Below are 23,194 nucleotides of genomic sequence, written 5' to 3' on the forward strand. Positions count from 1 at the left end.
TCTTGATTGAAAATTCAACAATGATGTGTTTCGTTGTAAATTCGTTTTTTTTATACATATAATCTATACTCTTGATTGAAACTTCAACTATTTGGTTCGATTTTTCTGTTAAATATGCATTTTTTTAACTCTAAATTTAAGTATTCCGTTTCCGGTTAAAAATTGATACTTTTTGGTACGAAATTTTTAGGAGGAATAAATAACCTATTATTTTTCGAAAAATTTCCTATGAATTCAAAACTCCAATACAATGCGACCCTTCAATAACCCTCCCTTCTATAGCCCTTCCGAAACTTAACGCCACGCCACAGGTGTTGTAACAAGAGCTGCGCGGCGTGCGCGGGGTCTGAGTTTGATACTCAGGTGAGCATTCAAGCGTGAACGAACAAAAGCCGAGTGGGTTATATTGAGTTAGTTCCCATCCACCGTCAGCCCCAAAATCGGCGCTATAGAAGAGTTTCACTGTATTTTGCATTACAGTTGGCAATGTAATTTAGGCTGTTATAACTTTCAAAACAAAAAATTTTAAAAGATTTTTATTTTTCTTTCGCAGAAAAATATTTAGGGGGGGGGGGGAATTTACTCGTTTTCAATAGAAAATTTAAATATTTTGTGGAAAATTCATATCTTCTAGTTAAAAAATCCAACTGTTTTCTCGGAAAATCGTCTTTTAAGACAAAAATCAATTGTTTGTGTTGAAAATTTAACTTCTACCTTTTTTTTTTTTGAAAATTGGACATTTTCAGTTGAAAAAATATATTTTTGTTGAAAATTCATACTCTGTTTTTTTATCGAACATCAATTTTTTGTGCTGCGAATTTAACTTTTGCATTTTTAGTTGAATATCGATCGTTTGTATTTTTGAACAATTTTGTTGAAAACTTGTGTGTTTGGTAAAATATTCGTTTTTTTTTCAAGAAAATTTATCTTCTTGATTGAAAATTCAACTACTCAGTTAAATGTTGAACTACTTTGTCAAAAAAATCATTTTATTAGCTGAAGATTCATCTACTTGTTTTCCAATTCTTTTTTTAACTGAAAATTTAACCAATACATTTTTTTTTTTTGAAAATTGATCGCTTCTTCTTAAAAATTCAACTATTTGGTTGAAAATCTATACATTTTGTTAAAAATTTACATTTTCTTGTCAAAAAATGTAACTGTTTCATAGAAAAATCATCTTTTGGGCTTAGAAATTTTACTGTTTCGTTGAAAATTCTTTTTTTGTTTGAAAATTAATTTTGTTTGGAGAAAACTCATCGTTTTCGATAAGGAATTCAACTTTTGCGTATAGAAATATCCTTTTTTCAATTTTGCTGAAAGTAAGTTTATTTTGGTTTAAAATTCAACTATTTTGTTTAAAATTGGTATTTTTGTTAAATTAAGGTGAAAATGTGTTCTTTTTGGTAAAAATATCCACTATATTTATTTTTCGTTAACAATTAATCTTTTTTTATTAAAAATTCAACTACTTAGTTGAAAAATGTACTTTTTTATTGAAAACTTTTTTTTTAAGGTTCACAATTTTAGTCGAGGATTCAACTACTTTCTTGAAAATTGGAAAATTATGTTTAAATTAATCCATTATTTTTTAAAAGGTCGTTTTTTCCTAGAAAATGTAACTGCTTTCTTTGAAATTTGTATTTTTGGGTAGAAAATTTGTGACTGGCTTGAAAATTCATATTTTTTAAATGAAAAAGATCTTGCCAGCAAATTCAGCTTAAAAAGTAAACTATTTATTTAAAAATACAACTGTTTGGAACAGATGTTTAAACTTTTTTTGCTTAAAAATTCGACCATTTAGTTAAAAAAACGATCCTTCTTGATTGAAAATTCATCTCTTGGGGTTCAAATTCAAATTTTTTCGAAAAAATATCGACGTTTTATTTTGAAAATTCCACAAGATTCATATTAATCTCTTTGGTAGAAAAATAATCATTTTGTAATGAAAATTTAAATATTTTGTTAATTGCGCAATATATTTCTATTTGAAATTTTAAGCTTTTCATATTGAATTCAATATGGTACCTATACATTCATTTTAATAATAAGAATTACTCATCTATTTTCGTGAAATATCCTATTTTTCCTATTTTGAGAGCATTTTGAGTTTTTAATTCGGTTAAAATATTAATTTTGTATGTTTTGTTTTTTATTTTAGGTGTTCATAAATGAAATTAAATAAAAGATTTTGACTAAAAAAGGGGATACTCTGTGGCGCTCAAGAGAAGGGTGAAATTTTTTTCAAAATAGCGTGACGTATTTTGTGAACAGGTCTAAATAATAAATACAGAAACATATAAATAGTAACATTCCGAGATAAGAAAAATATTTCGCCATTTAAATTTCGTGCCATTGTGACGTCAAAATCCATACTGTGTATGTTGCTGCCGGATTATGACATCATTTCGGCGCGAAATTTAAAAAGCACTATCTTATTTTTTGTTTTAATGTGTATTAATTTTTATTGTATCTGTGACGTATTATTTGAACGCCCCCTAAAATATAAATTAAACTTATACAAACCTAAGAAGAATTTGAATCCTAATCGATCAACAAACATTGGTAACAAAATCGAAAAAGGGATACAAGCTATTGCCTGCCACAATGAATTGAGATAAACAGTTGTATCGATGTTTGATTCGCATCCAAAAAGATCAGTATTTGTATTAGCCTGAAAATAATTAAAACTTTTATAAATTATTACAAATCATACAATTTGATATTATACTTTTGTATACTATTTTTGTATGTACTTGCCAGGGTTGCATTTAGCGAATAGAGTTTTTTCGAAACAGTACAAACGCTCGTCGTTTCATTGGGAAATTTTGTCTCAAATTGAGAAAATCTTTGGAAAATTTCTGGGAACCAAAGCAATAATGCATAATGAGATGAGGTTATGCAAAAAGTTGAAACAGAAGCTAGGACTGTCTTGGAAACATATGGAGGTTTCGAAACATCTACAGCTTGCCTTTTGAAATCTTGTAGAATTTTTTGCACTGTGATTTCTTTTCTTACTATCTTTTGCTGATCAGCTGTTGTTTTCCAATAAGTGTGTACGAAATCACTAACATATATATTTTCGTCCTTCGCTAATTTTTCCTGAAAAAATTATGATTTTCGTAATGACTCAGATATTCGTTTCAAAGAATTAATTTTAGAAACTTCCATTTGACTTAAAAATTAATTATTTTAACAAATCAGTTTCAAGATTCTAATTCAAGAATGCTTCAATTTTCAAAAATGGTTTAAAATCGTTTGATCATTAAGTTTTTTTTTCTTTAAATTTTATAACTTAAATTCGAAAAAATTCGTTTATGAAATCCTTTAATTTATGGAGGTTTCCAATGTCAAATTTCACCATGCTAATGTTTAAAATTTCAAATATTAAAAATTTCAGGACAATTTTAGATTTAAAATTTACATATTCTAAATTTTATGTTTTCAATGTTGAACGTACAAAATGGTCTGGGTTTTAAATTCTTTGAAATCGTAGAATATCAAATTAAAAGACTTGATAGTTGCACAACTTATAATTAAAAGAATTTGTAATTAAACAATTTTAAATTAAATGGCCCTAGAATAAATTAAAAACAATGAAAAAATCATAAATTTCAAGCCTAACAACTGATATGAAATAATCATTTAAAGTTGAATTATTTTTTATTTTTAAATGTTTCGAAATATTAAGCATTTTAAAAAACAATTTCATATTCAAAGACAAAAAATGAAATTGTGAAATTTCAAACATTGGAATAATACATTACAACATTATTTCGTATTATTTAAATAAAAAATTACTTTCAATGTAATATCATAAAATTATGTCCGCTTTTAAGTTAGAGACTTTAAAAATTAAATCATAGAAATTTGCAAAATATTCGATAATTAACTTCTTTTCGATTTGAATATCCTTAGTTGTTTAGTTTAAATTTTAGTCAGGCAATAGTTTCTTAAATTCAAGCCTCAAAAAGATGAGAAGTTTATATTTAAAACAAATCTATGCAATTTTAAATATTCGAAAAATAGATAGTTTTCTTGTTTTGTACTCTATCTTATTATTTTTATTTCTAATGTACGGTCATAAAATTGTCTGATGTTTAAAGATTTTGCGAACTTTCAAAACGGAAAACGATCCCAAAGAAAATCATAAAAATTGAACAATTTGAAATTAAGGAATGAAAATTTGTGTTTCTTTAGATTTAAATACTCTAAATTGTTTTGTTTAAATTTTGGTAAAATTACTATTTCCCAAATTCAAGCTTCAGAAATGAGAAGACTTTAGAAATAGGCTTTCAAAATTGAGTATGTAATTAATTACTTGAAAATTCTCAAAAATATTGAACATTTCATTCTCATCTTTTTAAAAAAAGAATTTCGAATTGAAAATTAACAAAAATTGGAAAATTTCAAGAATTAATAATAATTTCAAAAGAAGTATGAAAGATTAAGCGATTTAAAATTAATAAGTTAAAAATTATTATGTAGTATAAATTCTAAATAGATCAAAATTAAACTATTATTAATTGATACGTAAGTAATTTAATAACTTGTTTCATTCTGAATAATTACAATTTGAGGTTTTAATTGTTGTGTTGAACGCTAAATTTTCAATTTTCTTTCGCCATAAATTTTAATCTTATAAATTAATTTGGATCGATTCCATTTTGAAAACTATAAGTAAGAAATTACAATTTTTTTATTTTTAAACAATTTAAATATACTTAAGGGAAATTTAAATTTTAAAGAGTTTGAGTATAAAAATAGATTTAATATCACAATTCTTGGCGACTAAAATTTTCTTCAGTTTAAATGAAGTTCTGATTTGTTTAATTTTCATGGCCTATATAAGAAATACACTTATTTTTAACCATTCTTTTTTCGATTGAAAATTAATTTATTAAAAACGGCGAAAATCGCGCAGAATTTATTTTTTATTCTTAAAAAAATTTGCCTAATCGAATTTAATGTTAACTTGAAATTCTAGAATTTCAGAAGCTTTGAATTTGAAACATTATATTTTTATTATTCCATTTTAAACGCTTTTAATCTGAAAAAATAAAATTCAAATTCCTTCAAATTTTAAATGATCTAAGTAGAAAAATTCTCATTTAAAAATATTCAACTTTTAACGTTTTAAAATTCTTCTATTGTTGAAATCTTAATCTGAAGTTATTAAATTTCGAGGTTCTTCAATTCAAAATAAAAGTATTCAATTTTCAACGCTTTGAATTAGAAATGTTACTTTCTACTGAAGTTCTTCAATTCTCAAAAAATTTAGTCTGATATTTCTCAATTTTGAGAGCTTCTGATTAAAAAACGTCAATTTATTTCATTTGAAACGTTTTCATTTAGTAATGTTTTAGAAGTTTGAATTCTCTTTTATTCCACTCGAAATATTTTCCTTTTTTCAAAATTTACGAAATTTAAATTAGACCAAAATCCAAATTGAAAATTTCATTTAACGTCCAATAATCAAATTGATGCAAAATCCTGTTATACAAAATAAGAATCCAACGACCCAATTTGGACCACAACGAATAAACGAAAACCAAAAACACCCTATTGTAATCTGAAAAAAACCCAAAAAAAAAACAAAAAAAAACAAAGCAAAAACAAAAAAAAATAAAATAAAATTTTCGGAAAAAAAATAAAAAAGAGGAAAGAAAAATGAGAAGGCAGCCAACCACATGCCCTTCCTTCTCTTTTTCTTTCTTTCGTCTTTTTTATTTTTATGACCATCAAATTACAATAAAATAAAAATAAAAAACATAAATAAATAAATTTGCCTTACCAGCGTTTCGATACTCGTACAGAAGTACCCTTATCAAAGCAAGAAAATTTTAAGTGGTAGAAATTGACAGCACCCACGAACAGGTGCTCTCTCTTTGATACCTGAGAATCGAATGAAACAATTTTACAACAAACAAACAATTTTTTATCAATTTCTACCACTTAAAATTTTCTTGCCTTGATAAGGGCACTGTACGAGTACCAAAACGTTGGTAAAGCAAATTTATTTATTTATATTTTTTATTTTTATTTTAATGTAATTTGATGGTCATAAAAATAAAAAATACGAAAGAAAGAAAAAGAGAAGGAAGGGGATGTGGTTGGCTGCCTTCTCATTTTTCTTTCCTCTTTTTTATTTTTTTTCCGAAAATTTTATTTTATTTTTTTTCTGTTTTTTTCTTTGTTTTTTTCAGTTTTTTTTAGTTTTTTTCAGATTACAATAGGGTTTTTTTGGTTTTCGTTCATTCGTTGTGGTCCAAATTTGGTCGTTGGATTCTTGTTTTGTATAACAGGATTTTACATCAATGTCCTTTTTTCACAATTTTACCTAATCTAAGATTGCTAGATTTGGAACTTTTTCAATTCAAAATCGTTCAGTATATATATTTTTTAAATTCCAAATGCTTTCAATTCCAAATAATTAATAATTTATTATTATTTCAACAAATTTTAAACCCAATATTATAAACATTTTCTTTGATACGGCATTGTAAACTTGTTTATATTTTTAATGTTGTGAAATAAAATCCCAGAAGCGTAGACGCGCACGTCGCTTTTGTGCATTTGCTGCTACTTATTTATAAAATCTGCAATCACGTTTAACTTACAAAATATGTTTCAACGGGTTGCTTGTTATTAGTCACATAAATATCACCAAGTACGTTCAGTAACTCGAAATTGTGACCAGATTCTGCAAGAAATTTCGGGGTTTCCGGAAGGAAAATTAACCAAAATGCAATTAAAACAGCCGGTATGGAGCACAACATGACAAATAAATTCCAGGATCGGAAAAGCAGGTACTCATTTCGAAATTGAAATTCCATGGGGACGATTATCCACGCCAAAACTGAAATAAAAGTTTTTTCAAAGATCTAAATGAAGTTGTGAATTAATACATATTTCGATGTTAAAATAATCACTTCGGAGAAATAATTTTGGAACCTCAAAAAATTATATTCTTCTAGTCTTTGAATTTTCTTTTTAACAGCGCTATTTTGATGAATAAAAATGTAAAATCTCAAGTGTTAACATCTTTAAAGAGTAATAACTTCTTCCAAAAATTAATTAAATTAAAACTCATGTTGACAGAAAATGGTTTTATAAAAAGGTAGCTATAAAGAACAAGAAAAGATCTACTGAGGTCTCGGTGGTGAAATTGGTTAATGCTCCACTCATGGATAGTGGCGTTCCCGGTTCAAGCCCAGGCCGAGGCAGATTTTGTCTTGTTCTTCAAAAATTATTTGTCCACATTAAACGTTTTAACATCGAAATTTGTATTCATTAAAATTTTTTAAACTCGGATTTTAATATCTATAAATGGTAACATCTTCCAAAAATTAATTAAATATAATTTTGGGAAAAAATAATTTAATAAAATGAATTCTTAATTTCTTACCTGGAACAGTGATCATTCCTACAATCAGGGCAGCATCCATAAATGATAGAATTTTTTTTCTATATGTAGTCGTTTGAAATTCCCCCACATAAGTAAATAGGAGGGAAAGTTGCCCAATAGAACTGCAAATTTTTAAGTATATTTCAATTTTAAAAGTAATAATAAATTGAAGATTAACAACTAAAACACTCTGCATGTTCGTTATGATTATAGAAATAAATTTATCCAGAAACTTACACATTATTCCGTTTAAATTCCTTTTTACAAGCAATTATTTCTTCGATCATAAGAACAATTTTCTAATAATGTTTATTTAAATATATCACTATAACTTACGCGAAGCCACTGAGAAACTTCAAAAATAGGAAGCACCAATAATTTGGGGTGAATGACATTAAAAGTTCACTATTTCCCTGCATGAATAATGCTGACATCAATGACATTCTTCGTCCTTTTAAATCAGCTAAGAATCCCCATACAAGTGGTCCGAAGCATGAACCTAAAAATATAGTACAGTTTTAAATTATTCACGTATTAAGCACTGAATTAGTATTTTGTAGCATAAAAAAATAAAATTCTTATTAAATTATTTTTATCATTATTATACTATTAAGTAAGGTGACCAAATGGCTTGAACGGAAAATCAGGACATTATCCAATTTCTCACCCCTTTCAACCTCTAATTTCCCCCACCCCTGATATAATTAATTTCTAAAGCGCATTATTTAACCAAAAAACTGTTGCTACAAAATACCAATTTCTAAATTCAATAACTTTTCCACAAGTAATTTTCCATTTTTTCTGACCGTTTTAAATTTTTCTTTCATGTTAAATTTCCAGCCAAAGAAATTAATGATCTAAGAAAAAGATACATTTTCAGCCAATAAGATTAATTTTCTACCAAAAAAGATGAATTTTTAACAAAATACTTGAATTTTCAGCAAATTATTTCAACTATTAACATTAGAAATGAATTGTTAACTAAAATGAGGAATCTTTAACGAAAAAATGAGTTTTCAACCAAGGCGATCAATTTTCTATTAAGAAATGAAATTTTTAAACAAAAAACAATCATTTTCAACCAAAAAAGATCAATTTTGAACCCAAAGTGGAATATTCATATTTTAATTTGTAAAAATGAATTTTTTTACTATAAAACACGAATTGTAAACGAAATAATTAAATTCTCTACCAAAAAGATGAATTTTTCACCGCGAAAATTAATATTATACTAAGAGAGACAAATTTCCAACAAAAGATATAAGTTATCAACAAAATATTTGAATTATTAACTAAAGCAGAATTTTTAACCAAACAGTTGAATTTTCGAAAAAAATACGAATTTTTAATCATAAACAATGATTTTCCAAAAAAAAAAACAAAGAATTTTCAGTAAAACACATGAATTTTCAATCAAAAATGTAAAAGCTAAATTTGTAGTTGAAAAATTAATTTTTAACCAAATAAAAACGAATTTTAAACAAAAAAGTTCAATCTTCAGCCAAAGAAAAAAATTACTGAATTAAAATTATGAATTTTCAACAAACAACTATATTTTCAATAGAATAATCCAATTTATATTTAAATGAATTTTCAACTATAAATATTAAGTTTTTACCAAAAGACCATTTTTTTCAAAATACATGATTTTTCAAGTAAAAAAGATAATTTTTCAACGGAAAATAAGACAGTTATATGTTTTACAATAAAAAATTAATTTTCAATAAATTAATGAAATTTTCAACCAAAGAAATAATAATAATATTTTACTACAAGAGGCGAATTTTTAACATGATGTATGCATTTTTAACCATACAGTTACATTTTTAGCTGAAGAAAATACATTTTCAACGGAACAGAAATCAGTTAAATTTTTAGGCGTTAAAAATTTGTTTCATTTTATTTTGAAAATTAATTTTTTAACCGAAAATTTAGCAATTTCATTTTTGGTTGAAAATTAATGTTTTTTGTTCAGAATTCAACTATGTGGTTGAAAATTTCCCTATTTATTGAAAATTGATTTTTCTTTTGAAAATGCATTGCTTTGATTGGAAATGTACTTTTTTTGCACAGAATTTATTTTTTCAACTGAACCTGTTACTATTTCATGTTTGGTTAAAAATTAATTATTTAATTAATCATTATAAATTGAAAATTGATCTTTTTAGTTGAAAATTCGAATTTTTGATTAAAAATTCGTTTTTTAGATAGAAAATCTAAATTCTATCGTCTATTTTGGTTAAAAACTCAACTATTTGGACATTACTTTTTTTTTTTATAGAAAATTATTTTTTTTAATCATATTTTTGGTTAAAAAATTCCATAGTTTTGTAGATAATTCGTCTTTTTGGCTTGAAAATTCAAGAACTTTGTAAAATTTCATGTATTTTTGTTAATTCTTCTTTTTTAATCAAACATTAACGTTCTTGGTGAAAAATTTTTTATCTTGAATAGAAACTAGACTATTCAGTTAAAAATTCATCTTTATTTGTTGAAAATAAAACTGCTGGGTTGAAAGTTGAATTACATTGTTAAGAATTTATTTTTGTTATTTTGAGTTGACAAATTTGGTATCCGAAAATTTATCTATTCTAATTTTCATTGAAAATATATCATTCATAAGTAAAAAATCGGGATATTTCGTAGAAATTTGTAAAGTAATTTTTCGAACTAAAAGTTTAAGTATTCTGTTTGTGGAAGAAAAATTATTTTTTTTAGTTTAAAATTCAACGGGTTGGTTAGAAATTCAAATATTTTGTTGAAAATATAATTATTATTTAATTACATATTCAACTATATTGTAAAACTCATCTTCTGTGATTGAAAATTAAATTTTGTTATTTAAATTCAACTGTTTGATTTGAAGTGCATTTTTGTTGTTTGCTGTTGCACCTGCCTATTTAGAAATTAAACTATTTTGTTCAAAGTTTAATTATTGTGTTGAAAATTCAAGTATTTTCTTTAATTCATATTTTATGGTCTAAAATTCTACTGTTTAGTTAAAAGTTAATCTTTCATTACAGGAGTTATTTTTCTTAGTAGAAAATTCATTCTTCTTATTTGAAAATTAAGTTTCGTATTGAAAATTTAACTGCGTCTTCGAAAAAATGCATCTATTTGGCTCAAAAATAACTTAACTATTTCGTTGGTAAAGCAATTCTTCGGTTAAAAATAACTGTTGTTGTTAAAAATGTATCTCTTTATCTATTTAACTATTTTGTTAAAATTAAAATATATAACGATTTTCAATCTTAGGGATTCAGTGTTTTATACTGAATTTTATTATTTTAAATATTTTTAAATATCCGTGTTTAACCAACGGCTACATTAGTTCACAGTGGTGAATAATAATGATAATAATATGAAAATGTAAATTTTACTTTACCTAATAAAGGGGCCGCCACAATGTATCCTTTATCAATCGTCGTCATTTTGAAATCACACGCTGCTGCCGGCAGCACGAATCCCGTACTCATGACACTCAACGCGACATTAAAATAAATTAAAGCTCCAAGTGCTGCTATTTTTAAGTTGAATTTACCAAATCCTGTAAAAAATAACAAAAATTAAACATATATCTTAAATTATACTCATGTGAAAGCAATAAAAGATTAGTATAGTAAATAAATGTATTATTTATTATCATTCAACAGTAAACTAATAATTATTAGTTTTTTATCTTTCATACAAAAAATTTAAATAACTCACCAGCTACGTCAATCGCTCTTTGAGCAATGCTCTCCACTGTATATGTATCTAAAAATTAAAATAAATTTCATTAGTTAATATCAATTTTGAAACATGTATAATTATTAGTTTTTTATCTTTCATACATTTTATTCAATTTTCTAGCATTTGTTAAGTATTTTAATATTCTTATATTTAATTTTAAACAAAATAAATCGAGTTTGATTTTGGAATGATCAATTTGAAAATCATGAATACATTTAAATTGAAACTAGTATGACCAACTGAAATGAATCAAAAACATGAACAAAATATTCTTACAAAATGGAAAAAACAAATTGATTTACTTTTCTTTTCGGAAAAAGAAATTCTCTATTTTTTATTTTTACATTCGCCAACATTAAATTGCGTTCCCGGGATTTTAAAGTTAACATGGAATTTTTAATGGGGAAAGTTAAATTTGCAAAAAATGGAAAAAGAAATATTTTTTCTTCACTTTTTGTAAATATAGGTTTATTAGTCTCCTAAGACATGTTCAAGGAATACATTCCTCTGAAATAACTTTCAATTTTGGCCCCCAAACCTTCTTGTTTTGTACCCGGAAAATGCCAAAAAATTTCAATAAATTAATATAAAAATTATATAAATTATAAATATTATTGAATTATTGTTTAACATGAATTATTTTTATTAAATAAGTGACAAGTTTCCAAGTGTTTAATTAATTATCAAGTTTTAAACAAGTATTATTTGCTTAAACCATTTTTTCAAAGCAAATCGTAACAAGTTTTGGTTTTCTTGAATTAATAAGGCAGTTAATGAATGTCAATAGTGACGAAAAACTAGAATTTTCTCAACCTATCTCATGAAAAGGCGCAATTTAAGGAATATTATTTGTTTACATAATTGCAAATGTCTTTCACAAAAAATATAACTCTTAAGATTTCTTAGCTACGTCCTTTATCCAAGGAAATATGCAACATTTAAAAAAATGATTAAAACAGATGTTGTAGATTGCATCGAAATCCATATTTTTTGTTGCAAGAATTTTTTTCTATGAATGATAGTTTCCGAGGTACATCCTCAAACAAACACGTGCTAGCAACAGGTCACAGAAGAGTGATTGGTCACATCTCGAACCTCTTTTCGAGTTCGCCCTTTAAAGGAACACGTGCTAGTGACTGGTCACAGCAGAGTGATGGGTCACATCTCAAACCACTTTTCCAGCTCGTCTTTGAAAAAAACACGTGCTAGCCACTGATCACGGAAGAGTGATTGGTCACATCTCAAACCACTTTTCCAGCTCCCCTTTGAAAAAAACACGTGCTAGCCACTGGTCACGGAAGAGTGATTGGTCACATCTCAAACAACTTTTCCAGCTCGCCCTTTAAAAAAATACGTGCTAGTCACTAGTCACTAGAGCAGCGATTCCCAAACTTTTTATGCACTTTCTGGGGAGGGGCAGGGGCCCCACCCTCAAATTTTTTCATAATACTGGAACCCAAGTGAGACACTCGACGCTAGTCGTTCGTGCTCGGTTGCTTGCTTCGCTGACCTTTTCGTTGTTAGAGAATTAGAGCCGGTTGACAAAAATGAAAAGTGGGTTAAATATTAATCAATAGAATTTTAATAAGTTCCGTTAGATTTGTTAGATTATCAAATAAACGTTAAAAAAAGGTAGAAGGAAATCGGATAATAACTTCAAGAGTTATCGCACTTTTGTTGCATTCACAAGATTTGTAAATATTTCTTTTATTAGTTCGGATATTAACCGATTTTCAAAAACTTTGTTTTCATTTTCTTTAAATTATATCACGAAATTCATTCAGCCAATTAAAATTTAATTGAGCTAAGTCTTTATAATTTCAGTTATTGCAAGTTCATAACAATGAAAGGGTCATTCGTGGTAGGTACACGAAAGTCGAGGAAAGTAGCCTTCTTCTAGCAGCGGGGAGCCTGCCTCGGAGCCCGCCTAGCTGCCCGGCCCGGGATGGCATTCCCCTGCCGGCGGCAGCCTCATCGGCCGGCGGCACTAGTTTGGGAATCGCTGCACTAGAGGTCTGTTTGATCTGACATCCATCCCCGAGAGTGACTTACCCCAAATGTCACCAACCCCCCTAAAAGCACATCGACCCTTTTATATCACGGATTTTCTTGAAAACTATCATTCGTTGGAAAAAATGTATTAAACAAAAATTATGGATTTCGATAAGATCTAAAACTTCTATGTCCTTGAAAATTAAATTTGCGGGAACTTTCACTATCATATTCATAATCAGCGCATCAAAATACAAAGGTATACGAGTTTTGAAGGATTTTCGCAATTGACCCTGATCGAAAGTTTATCAAAATTAAACAACAAATTTTGATTTTTTTAATAATTATTTTCATAATACAAGGGGTTTGGGATTCAAAATGAAAAATTATTAGTCAAAAATTATGTCTTGAACATTCCTTAAGAAGTGACTCAACTAAGCAATTTGTTTTTCTGGAAAATGTAAAACCAAATTTTGAACCACCTTATTCCTTACACGGGTTTCTTTTTAATTTTTACTACCAATTATTTTAATCTAAACAACCCAGGAGAAAAAATGATACATTGTCAGAAATATCATATATAATTTTGGTTCGTGCATTACATTTTTTTATATAAAACAAATTGAAATTATAACATAATTTCTTCCACTATGTATAAGCATTTAATTATTCTGCTGGAGAAATTCTACATGTTTCAAGATCTTGAATCTTATCAGCAGGGAATAATTCTTTTTTTTTAGACCAAACAAAACCATCTCTTTAATCATTGTGTACACAATATCAACATGAATAATAATAATTATTAATAATTATGTCATTTTTATAATAATTAGGTAAAAAATTATTCAACAGCTAATTCTTACCCATTTTTTCAAAATTTTGAAGAGTCTCAGCAGCTTCGTCCTTCCAACAGAAAAAAAACCAATGAATAAGACTGCTTAAAGAAACCAAATCGATATCATTAAAAATAAATCATCACCTAAAAAGCTTGGGATTAAATTGGATTAATAGAATTTTTATATGAAATCACTTTTGCATGTTTACTTAATAATTTAATAAAGAAAGCGCGTGAAGCATTGTCGGAAAAGTAATAATAATTTTATTGCTTATTTGAGGCTATATACCTACAAGTGATGCTTGTGTAAATATAATTAACAAGTCAGAAGCCTAGAAGTTTTAAATTAGACTTTATAATATTCATAAAGTTTATCAAACAGGAAGAAGTGAAGAATGATTTTTTTTCACTGCAACACCTTCGAACTTTAAGGAAATATTTTGCCAGAGTTAATGATCACAATTACTTTTAGTATTAATAATACTAATTTTTTTAGATGGTACTCATCTTACACAGAAGAGTCCTACACAAAAAACTCGTAATTTGAAAAGCTTAATACAAACCAAAATCACGGATTCATACAATCAACATTGTTTCAATTTTATGAAAAACAAAAATTAAAATTGAAATCTATGGCTTTTATAAAAACAGATTGGACTTATTCCTCCAAAACACCTGACTCCTGATAACAATTTCTGCACGACTTTTACCACAAAGTTCCACACTCCTTGCAAACAGCATTCCTTTCCCGTCCTTGGATCCCCCTAGTTTTGAGGATACTAAATTATTATTTTATGACATATCAAGAAACTCTAATTTAAAAACTCTTAGAGGTCAAATCATATGCTCAAGGTTCTGATTGTATTGCAATTAAAAATATTCGCCACGCTTTGTCAACCGTTGGTCCTATTCCCTGGCACATTTATAACGCATCTTTATAGATGCAAATATTTCTTAATGACTGGAAAAAGGCGATTATTCGCTCTTATTCTAAAATATTTAATTCTATCTCTCATAACGACTTCAGCCCTATATCCATCTGTAGTAGTCTAAACCCTTGAAACGCATTGTCCATCAGCAACTTACTGCACACATTGAAACAAACAATTTAATGGATCCAATGCAATCGGGGTTCCTGGCCAAAAGCACACTTACAGCTTCACTTAAAGTAATTTCTGACCCAAAACTAGCAATTGATAGAAGGGCAATAAAGGTTCTTGTCATTTTTTATTTTTCTAAGTTGTTTGATACAGTGATCCATAATCTGGTATGGATTAGGCTCAAATCACTTTATTTCTCAAATATGGTTGTTAAATGGTTCGAATCATATCTTAGTAATACCTTTGAACTAGTAGCTAGCTTAGACAGTGCAACTATAAGAAATATTTCCCGGGTTTATTGTCATGGCACAAGGTGCATAAGGACCTTTCTCTCTATCACTTGAAACAATTGCAACATTACCTCCTTTCTTGATCCGTGGGATTCGCATTTCCTTTTTGGAATCCGTGAAAGACTTAGGCTATATTCATAATCGCTTTCTTATACTTAAAATGAGCAAGTTGCGGATATTTCGAGGAAAACCTTTAGAGTCCTCCGACAGCTTAACAGGAATCAAGAAGTACTTTCTACTTTAACTCGTATCGTCCTAATTAAAAGTCTCATTCTCCCTTTCTTTGACTACGGCTGTGTGATGTATGACGATATTACTGATGAGCTGAATGCCAAGCTTGAGCGTACAACTAATATTTGCATTCCGTTCATTTATATTCATAACAGTCCCAAAAGTGAGCATATTACCCAAAATAGGGAAAGAGCAGAACTTCTTTAAGTCCCAAAGAAAGACGATTTTTTATCGGCAACTTGCTTGATAGCCAATGCAGGAATGATGCTCCGCACTATCATTTTAGCCCCTTCCATTTTATTGACAAAGATCATCCGACAAATTTCAAACTCCGGGAAAGGAAAACAGTACTAAGAAAGCAGCCACACGACACGTGTGAAATGCAAAGGTCTTTCATTATTCGTGGTCCTTGTCTTTGGAACAAACTACCCACAACAATTAGAAATTCACCTTTAATATATCACTTTTGAAAACTCCTTTTTGGTTACTTAATTACCACTTCAAATCCTTTCGTAAAAATTACTCATAACTTTTAAGAACTTAAGTGTTACCAATCCTTAAGTCAAAGATATATATGAGTGTGAGCATCAATGTATTTACTTTTAAGTATATATATTTGCGCATTTAAAGTATTTAATTGCTAATAGACCACATCGAATTATGTGTATTATAATTTATTTTTGTACACTTGTTGAAATACCTACTTTTAATTTCAGTTGTCAAATCGATCGCCGATACATTTTATTTGTAATATTTAGCACCTGTTTTTTAATGATAGGGCTATTTAGCCCTAGGAACTTATCACAAATAAATACAAATAAAATATAGTGTAGAATTAATTTCTCAACTTACGTCTTTTTCCTCATAGAAAATAACATATCATACATTTTTATTTATAAAAACTTGTTTCGATATCTCTATTGACTAAGCCAATAGAGATATCGAAAAAGTGCTAATGATATGCTGGCAGCATATCTGGCAATGCTTTTTGTCGTAAAAATTTTGTTATAACAACAATTACTTTTTAAATTATTCTTACAAAAAGATGAATATTGACTCTATGCTTCACTATTTCATTTTCTTTTATAAATTTCTCATGAAAAGAACTAAATTCTTTTTAAAAATGTTTACCACTAACTTAGCGAGGCTAAAAAACAACTCGAGATTTTCTAATTTATTTTGATCTTTGCATTATCCTTATATTATAATTTCTCATGTAAGGAAAACATGCCTACAGTGGATAATGATTAATTAAAAATAATAATGTTTGTAACAAAATTAATTTAATGTGATCAATAGTCAATATATGATTCATTTTAATCAATTAAATTTAAAATTAATTATTTCACGTATTTTATTTCATGCTGTGAGTAATTGATCATTCAGTATAGAGGATCGCACTTAGACTTTATTTTTTGTATGACAATTATGCCTAGAACATTATGTGTACAATTATTTTATGCACAATATTTTAAGGGAAAATTACTCTTTTATGTTATGCAGGCCTTATAATTGTGATGGAAAATTATTCCTACACTATCGTGTGCAGGTTTAATTTTTTTATGATTTTTTTGTAGGATTAGTGTTTCTCCCATTTTTTAGTTTGTGTGGTCCAAAAAACAGACTTTGGATTTTTGGTGATTGACCCTCCCAATTTTTTTATGTTTCGGAAAAATAAATTTCCTATTTGTTTTAAATTAAACAACATTATTCATTGACCTATTTGAAAGTAGAATGGGATTTTAAATGGAAAAAGCCGTTTTATTGTCCCCAGAAAATGCCCAGAAAAATAGCATTTTTATGTAATATTCATGCTAAAGCCGGTATCTTTTTAATTTATTTAACATGAATTATTTTTATTCGATACGTGGTAAATTTTTAAGTATTTTTAAACTAAATTTTAATAGTTTATATAATTATAATTTGGTTAATTTTTTTCCTCTGTAAATATTTTAATCTGTTTAAATCATTTTTCCTCGTGTACATATTAGAAAGTTACTACCATTTTTTTAAATTAATGAATCAATTAATGAATGTTCAGAATAATATTTTTTACGAAAAACATTATTTAATTATTTAAAATATTAATAATCATTAACTTGCGCTGTTTTATAAGAAAGGTGGAGGAAATTCTAGTTCTTTTCAATTTTTTACACTGTCGCTTATGATTCAGTATTTTTTAATCTAAGAACTCATGTATAATATTAGAACAGTTTAAACATATGTCTCAACGAGTTATATATTGTTTGAAATTGATAATTTTTAAAACAAATTATTCAGTTACGAAATGGATAGTTATTTTTTTAGATCTATTTTGTTGAGATGAGAAAATACGGAAAATACTGAAGAATAAGTGATACAGTGAAAGAAATTCGAAAAAACGAGACTTCTTTCTATCTCTCCTATGAGTAACTTTTAATATTTTTTAGTGGAAGAAAGTGTTTGAATAAATTTAAATTATTTGAACCAAATATCCTAAACAAAAAGTATTACTCTTAACATTTGCTAAATACGACATTAATTCCAGAAAACTGTTCCTGCCTGTTCGAATTTTTTTTTCTTATTGATAATTGTGCTGTGTGAGGGCCGAAACGTTGGTCATTATTTTTACACTTGTTTTTTTATTGTGATGTAATAATAATAAAAATAAAAAAAGACGAAGGAAATCTAAAAGAGAAGGAAGAAGATTTGGTTGGTTGCCTTCTCATTTTTCTTTCCTCTTTTTTATTTCTGCCGGAAAAAGACATTTTTTAAATCTTTTTAAAAATTTCAAATAAAACATTTTATGGTGGTTATCCAAAATTTGTCGTTAGATAAATTGTTTTATTTTCAGGAATTCTGAACATTTGTATGATTATTGCACGTTAAATAGGATTTTAAATTTGATTTTAATCTCATTCAAATTGCTTTAATTCTGATAATAATAATAATTACCAATAAATACCTCCCTCGAAGTGAAAAGTGGACAAAATCAATTATGTTTGTTAACTTTAATTAATTATTGGTAGTCTATACGTCTGGATAGTCCGTATGTTTATGCACGTTTATAATACGTTTGAGTCTAAAAGCACGAGCCACGCGCGTGACACAAGCCACGCCCCCTTACCTTTTAGAGCTCCTCCTTCCTATTTCCAGATTCGAATGTTAGTACTCAATCATATTATAAACGTGCCTAAACATACGGACTATCCAGAATTTTAGACACGACCTCAATGATTACCTCACTCTAATTGAAAGGTGGCCAAAAAGTGGAAATTTGTAGAAAAAACTGCAACTTTCCAGCATCATTCTAAAAGAATCTTATTATAAACAATAATAAATGATTTAAATAATTCTACGTTACATTCAATTGATTATCGTCTCTCTTTTACTGACAAATATAAAACAATTCGAAAAAATCAGAAAAAACACGATTTTCTAACTCTATTCTAAGAGAAAATAGCTATAAACAGTAATAAATTGTTCAAAAAATTTATTATGTGATCTCATAATCAATATAAAGTAATAATCTATGTACTACAAACAATTTGTAAAAAAACCGTTAAAAACATCATAATTAGCGCTAAAACCTCACAAAACTAAATGTTTCACTTATGGGTTTTTTTGGGAACCTATAAAATAGACTTATAGGGGTTATATTTAAAAAATAATTATTAATTTCTATTCTATAGCTGATTATGAAGAGAAATGTTGAGTATCAACTCGACTCGCTTAATATTGATGATTCTAGATAAAATTTACAGAAACTTGTATTTCTCTTATGGGAAATACGTGTAAAACTTCATGGGGCCCAAACAAAAATCTCAAAATTAGAGTGAAATCGGATAATATTTAGGGTTTCCGCAAAAATCATGGAGTTCCCCATTGATTTGTGTCCCCCTGATATGTGACAAACAAATCCACGTTTAGGTATAATTGTGTTCCGAAATCGTTAGAGTATAAGAATCAATCATAAATTTTGTGGATGAGCGGTTTTAAACCACTCTTATGGTTATGGTCATATTGTAGTTTATTAACACTTTTTTTATTAATAATCATTAAACTGTGATTTAAAGGTGTTTTTCCCCACCGTTGTCACTCCAGGGAGCATTTGTCGCATCTTAAAAGGGTTTTCTTATTATTTATTTTGTTGCAATCTTCGATATTATCTTATTAATAAGTAAAGAAAAGATCGTCAAAAACGAGAATCGTGCTTGTTTCATTAACATTAGAAAAGGGCTTATTAAAAGGAAACCCAAAAATAATTTGTGGAAAGTGTAGTTTTGAGACATGTTTTTCGCAACTTTTCAATTTTCACAAATATTTAATTTTTGAAAAAATGGCCTATGTCGTTTAAACAAGATTCTTTTTCTCACTGTTTGTAACCTCAGCGAGCATCTGTCACATTCTGACAGGGGTTTCATATTAATTTTGTTTTACAATCATTGATACTATTTTGTTAGTCAATACCGAGAGCCGGAAAAATCCAGAAAATACGGGCTCTGCATCACGATAAAAGTATATGCCCATTAAAAGGCAATTCAAAAATAGTTTGTGGAAAGTGTCGTTTTGAGAAATATTTTTCACAAATTTTCAATTTTCACAAATATTTAATTTCTAATTTGTAGAAATATGATCTATTATGTCGTAAGAAAGGCACCCTTCCTCATTGTGTGTCACCCCAGTGAGCATCTATCACATCCTAACAGGGTTTTCTGTTTTTTTTTTGTCGCAATTTTTGGTATTATTTTATCAGTACCAAAAGTCGAAAAAAGCCAGAAAATATGACTAAATCGCGATCAAATTATCAAACAAAAGATCGTTCGAAGCGACAGTTGCGCAAGTTTCACTAAATCATAAAAAAGGGCAATTAAAAGAAAATTCAAAAATAATTTTTGTGGAATGTGTTTTTTTTATGAATGTTCCTCACAACTTTTAAATTTTCAGAAGCATTTAATTTCTAATTTCTAAAAAATGGTCTGTTTTTGTCAAAAAAAGGTGCTTTTTCCCACCTTATGTCACCGCAGTGAGCATCTGTCACATCCTAACAGGGTCTTCTTATTATAATTTTTGTTCTTGCAATTCTTGATATTATTTTAATAATCAGTACCAAAAACCGGAAGAAGTCAGAAAATAACGGCTCTACGTCACGTTAAAATTACGAAAGTCGCGGAACTTTCACTTGCACATCAGAAGGCAACACAAAAATAATTTGGTGATGGTGTCGTTTTGATAAATGTTCCTGAAATCTATAATGAAAGAACTTTAAATGAGATTAAAATCAAATTTAACACCCTATTTAACATCCAATATTCAAATTAATGTGCAGAATTCTTGAAATTAAAACCAAGAATCCAACGACCAAATTTGGACAACCACCACAAAATTTTCCTATTTCAATTTTTGCCTAAAAAAGAAAAGAATTTTCATAATGAGAACGTAACCAACCAAATCCCCTTTCTTCTCTTTTTTATTTCTTTCGTCTGCTTTATTTTTATTATTATTAAATTACAATAAAAAACATTTGTAAAAAATAATCACCAACGTTTCGGCACTAACAAAAAAAAATCCACAATAGTTAATTGAGAGAAATATTATAATTAGAATTCAACTAATCAAAAGCAGACAAAGTAAGATTTTACCCGCAGATAATCAAAGGGAATTGAGGAAGTAGAGTTCTTTTAATACTATCGTTCTTCTAGTTTTTGGTAAAATTTCGAAAATAATTGAATTTACGTTGAAAAAGTTTAGGATTCATACTGTTTTCCGTGTACCATTTCAAATGTATTCAATTAAATAACTTTTTGCAAGGATCCTTTGGATAATTTTGAAAACGGTGGTGTTGTCTTACGTGGGACAGACTGACAGACTTCTTAATACTAGGATAGAGGTACACAAAAGTGAGGTTGGTTTGGGACGCTGTTATAAGAGTGTTCTTGATATATACAAAGGAATTTATTGACTGTGGTTTTGATTGGGATAATGTAGAATTTTTTGATAGTGAAAGTAATTGAGAGAAAAAGAGAATTTATGGAAATGCTTTACATTAAAAAAACAAAAGAATTAATTAATTAATTTAAAGACTGATTTGGACAGGTTAAACAAGAGTTATTCTAGTATAATTAATTATATTTAAGATTGAGTTTTCATAAATCTTTATTTTCTTTTACTTTCACCATTTCTGATGTGCTTGTGATGGATTTGTCAGGTATGTTTATAACCGGTTTGCCTTTTGACCCTCACCGGATGTTACAGGTATGTTTCAAGTACGTTTTCATTTCGAACCTCATTTGATTCTCGGCTGACAGGAAGAGAGCAATGTGGTTTTGTTGCTGTTCCTGCCTGCTCGTTTTTTTTTTGTTTTTTTATTTTATGATTTTTTGTATTTTTTTTTTTGCCTTGATAATAGTGCTTTATAAGAGCCGGAAAATTTCAGAACAAACGGGCTCTATATCACGATAAAAGTAATAATGGGAAGACCGTCAGAAACGAGAAGCGCGCAAGTTTCGCTTGCACATCAGAAGAGCACACACAATTAATTTGTTGATTATCATTTTAAATTAAATTTTTGAAAAATTTTCAATTTTTCAAACATTTAATTTAAAATTTTTATTTGAAAAATGTATGTTTTTTCAGAAAAGGGTACTTTTCAAAACTGTATGCCACCCCAGTGAGCATGTGTCACATCCTAAGAGGGTTTTCTGATTAATTTAGTTTTTCAATCATTGATACAATTTTATTAGTCAGTACCGAGAGCCGGAAAAATCCAGAAAATACGGGCTCTATATCACGATAAAAATATAGCAAACAAAAGATCGTCAGAAACAAAAGTAGGGCAAGTTTCACGGTATCGTACAGCCCATTAAAAGGCAACTCAAAAATAATTTGTGAAATGTGTCGTTTTAAGAAATATTGTTCACAACTTTTCAATTTTCACAAATATTTAATTTCTAATTTGTAGAAAAATGTTCTATTTTTTCTTTAAAAAGGTGCTCTTGCCCACTGCATGTCACCCCAGTGGGCATCTGTCACATCCTAACAGTGTTTTTGTATTTTTTCTCACAATTCTTGGCATTATTTTAATACTCAGTACTAAAAGTCGAAAAAATTCAAAAAATACGGACTTTAACACGATAAAATTAGCAAACGCTTGCACACCAGAAGAGAACACAAAAATAATTGGTTGATTGTGTCATTTTGAGGAATAATCCTCACACTGAAAAAACTAGTTGGTTGGGACAACTAACAAAGTAGTAAGCCCAACTATTTTAGTTTGTAATATATGCCGCTGCTATTAAAGTGGTTGAGGCTACTACTTTTATTCGCAAGATTGGTAGTAGTTGCCTTTACTACTTTATTTGTTCTCGCTACAACTTTCGATGGTAGGTACTACTTTCAAGCAGCTGTGTTTACTACTTCAAATAGTAAGCGTTACTACTTCACTTGGTAAGTCTTACTATTAACTTAGTTATTTTACAAATAAATTAGTTGATCTTACTACTTAAAGTAGTCATCCTTACTATTATATAATCTTATATAATATTGCTATTCAATCTTATATTTTCTTACTATTCATATAATTATATTCATCCCACTGGAAAGCTGAATCGTCACAGTGATGTATTTA

At 28.0% G+C, this 23,194-nt stretch overlaps 1 protein-coding gene across 1 annotated transcript in view; it reads right to left on the minus strand.

Annotated features, from left to right (window-relative positions):
- Positions 1 to 18,561, minus strand: part of LOC117171679 (synaptic vesicle glycoprotein 2B-like) — a 20,472-nt gene extending 1,911 nt beyond the window's left edge. The window contains exons 1-9 of the mRNA XM_033359196.1: positions 18,523 to 18,561; positions 13,996 to 14,035; positions 11,117 to 11,164; positions 10,794 to 10,955; positions 7,745 to 7,907; positions 7,409 to 7,530; positions 6,621 to 6,859; positions 2,761 to 3,102; positions 2,527 to 2,674 (exon numbers count right to left, since the gene is read on the minus strand). Coding sequence (XP_033215087.1) covers positions 2,527 to 2,674; positions 2,761 to 3,102; positions 6,621 to 6,859; positions 7,409 to 7,530; positions 7,745 to 7,907; positions 10,794 to 10,955; positions 11,117 to 11,164; positions 13,996 to 13,999 — 1,228 coding nt within the window. The 5' untranslated portion in view covers positions 14,000 to 14,035; positions 18,523 to 18,561. The remainder of the gene's footprint in view (positions 1 to 2,526; positions 2,675 to 2,760; positions 3,103 to 6,620; positions 6,860 to 7,408; positions 7,531 to 7,744; positions 7,908 to 10,793; positions 10,956 to 11,116; positions 11,165 to 13,995; positions 14,036 to 18,522) is intronic.
- Positions 18,562 to 23,194: the final 4,633 nt, after the last annotated feature.

The sequence above is a fragment of the Belonocnema kinseyi genome, chromosome 4, assembly GCF_010883055.1.
Source record: "Belonocnema kinseyi isolate 2016_QV_RU_SX_M_011 chromosome 4, B_treatae_v1, whole genome shotgun sequence".
Classification (NCBI taxonomy): Eukaryota; Metazoa; Arthropoda; class Insecta; order Hymenoptera; family Cynipidae; genus Belonocnema; species Belonocnema kinseyi.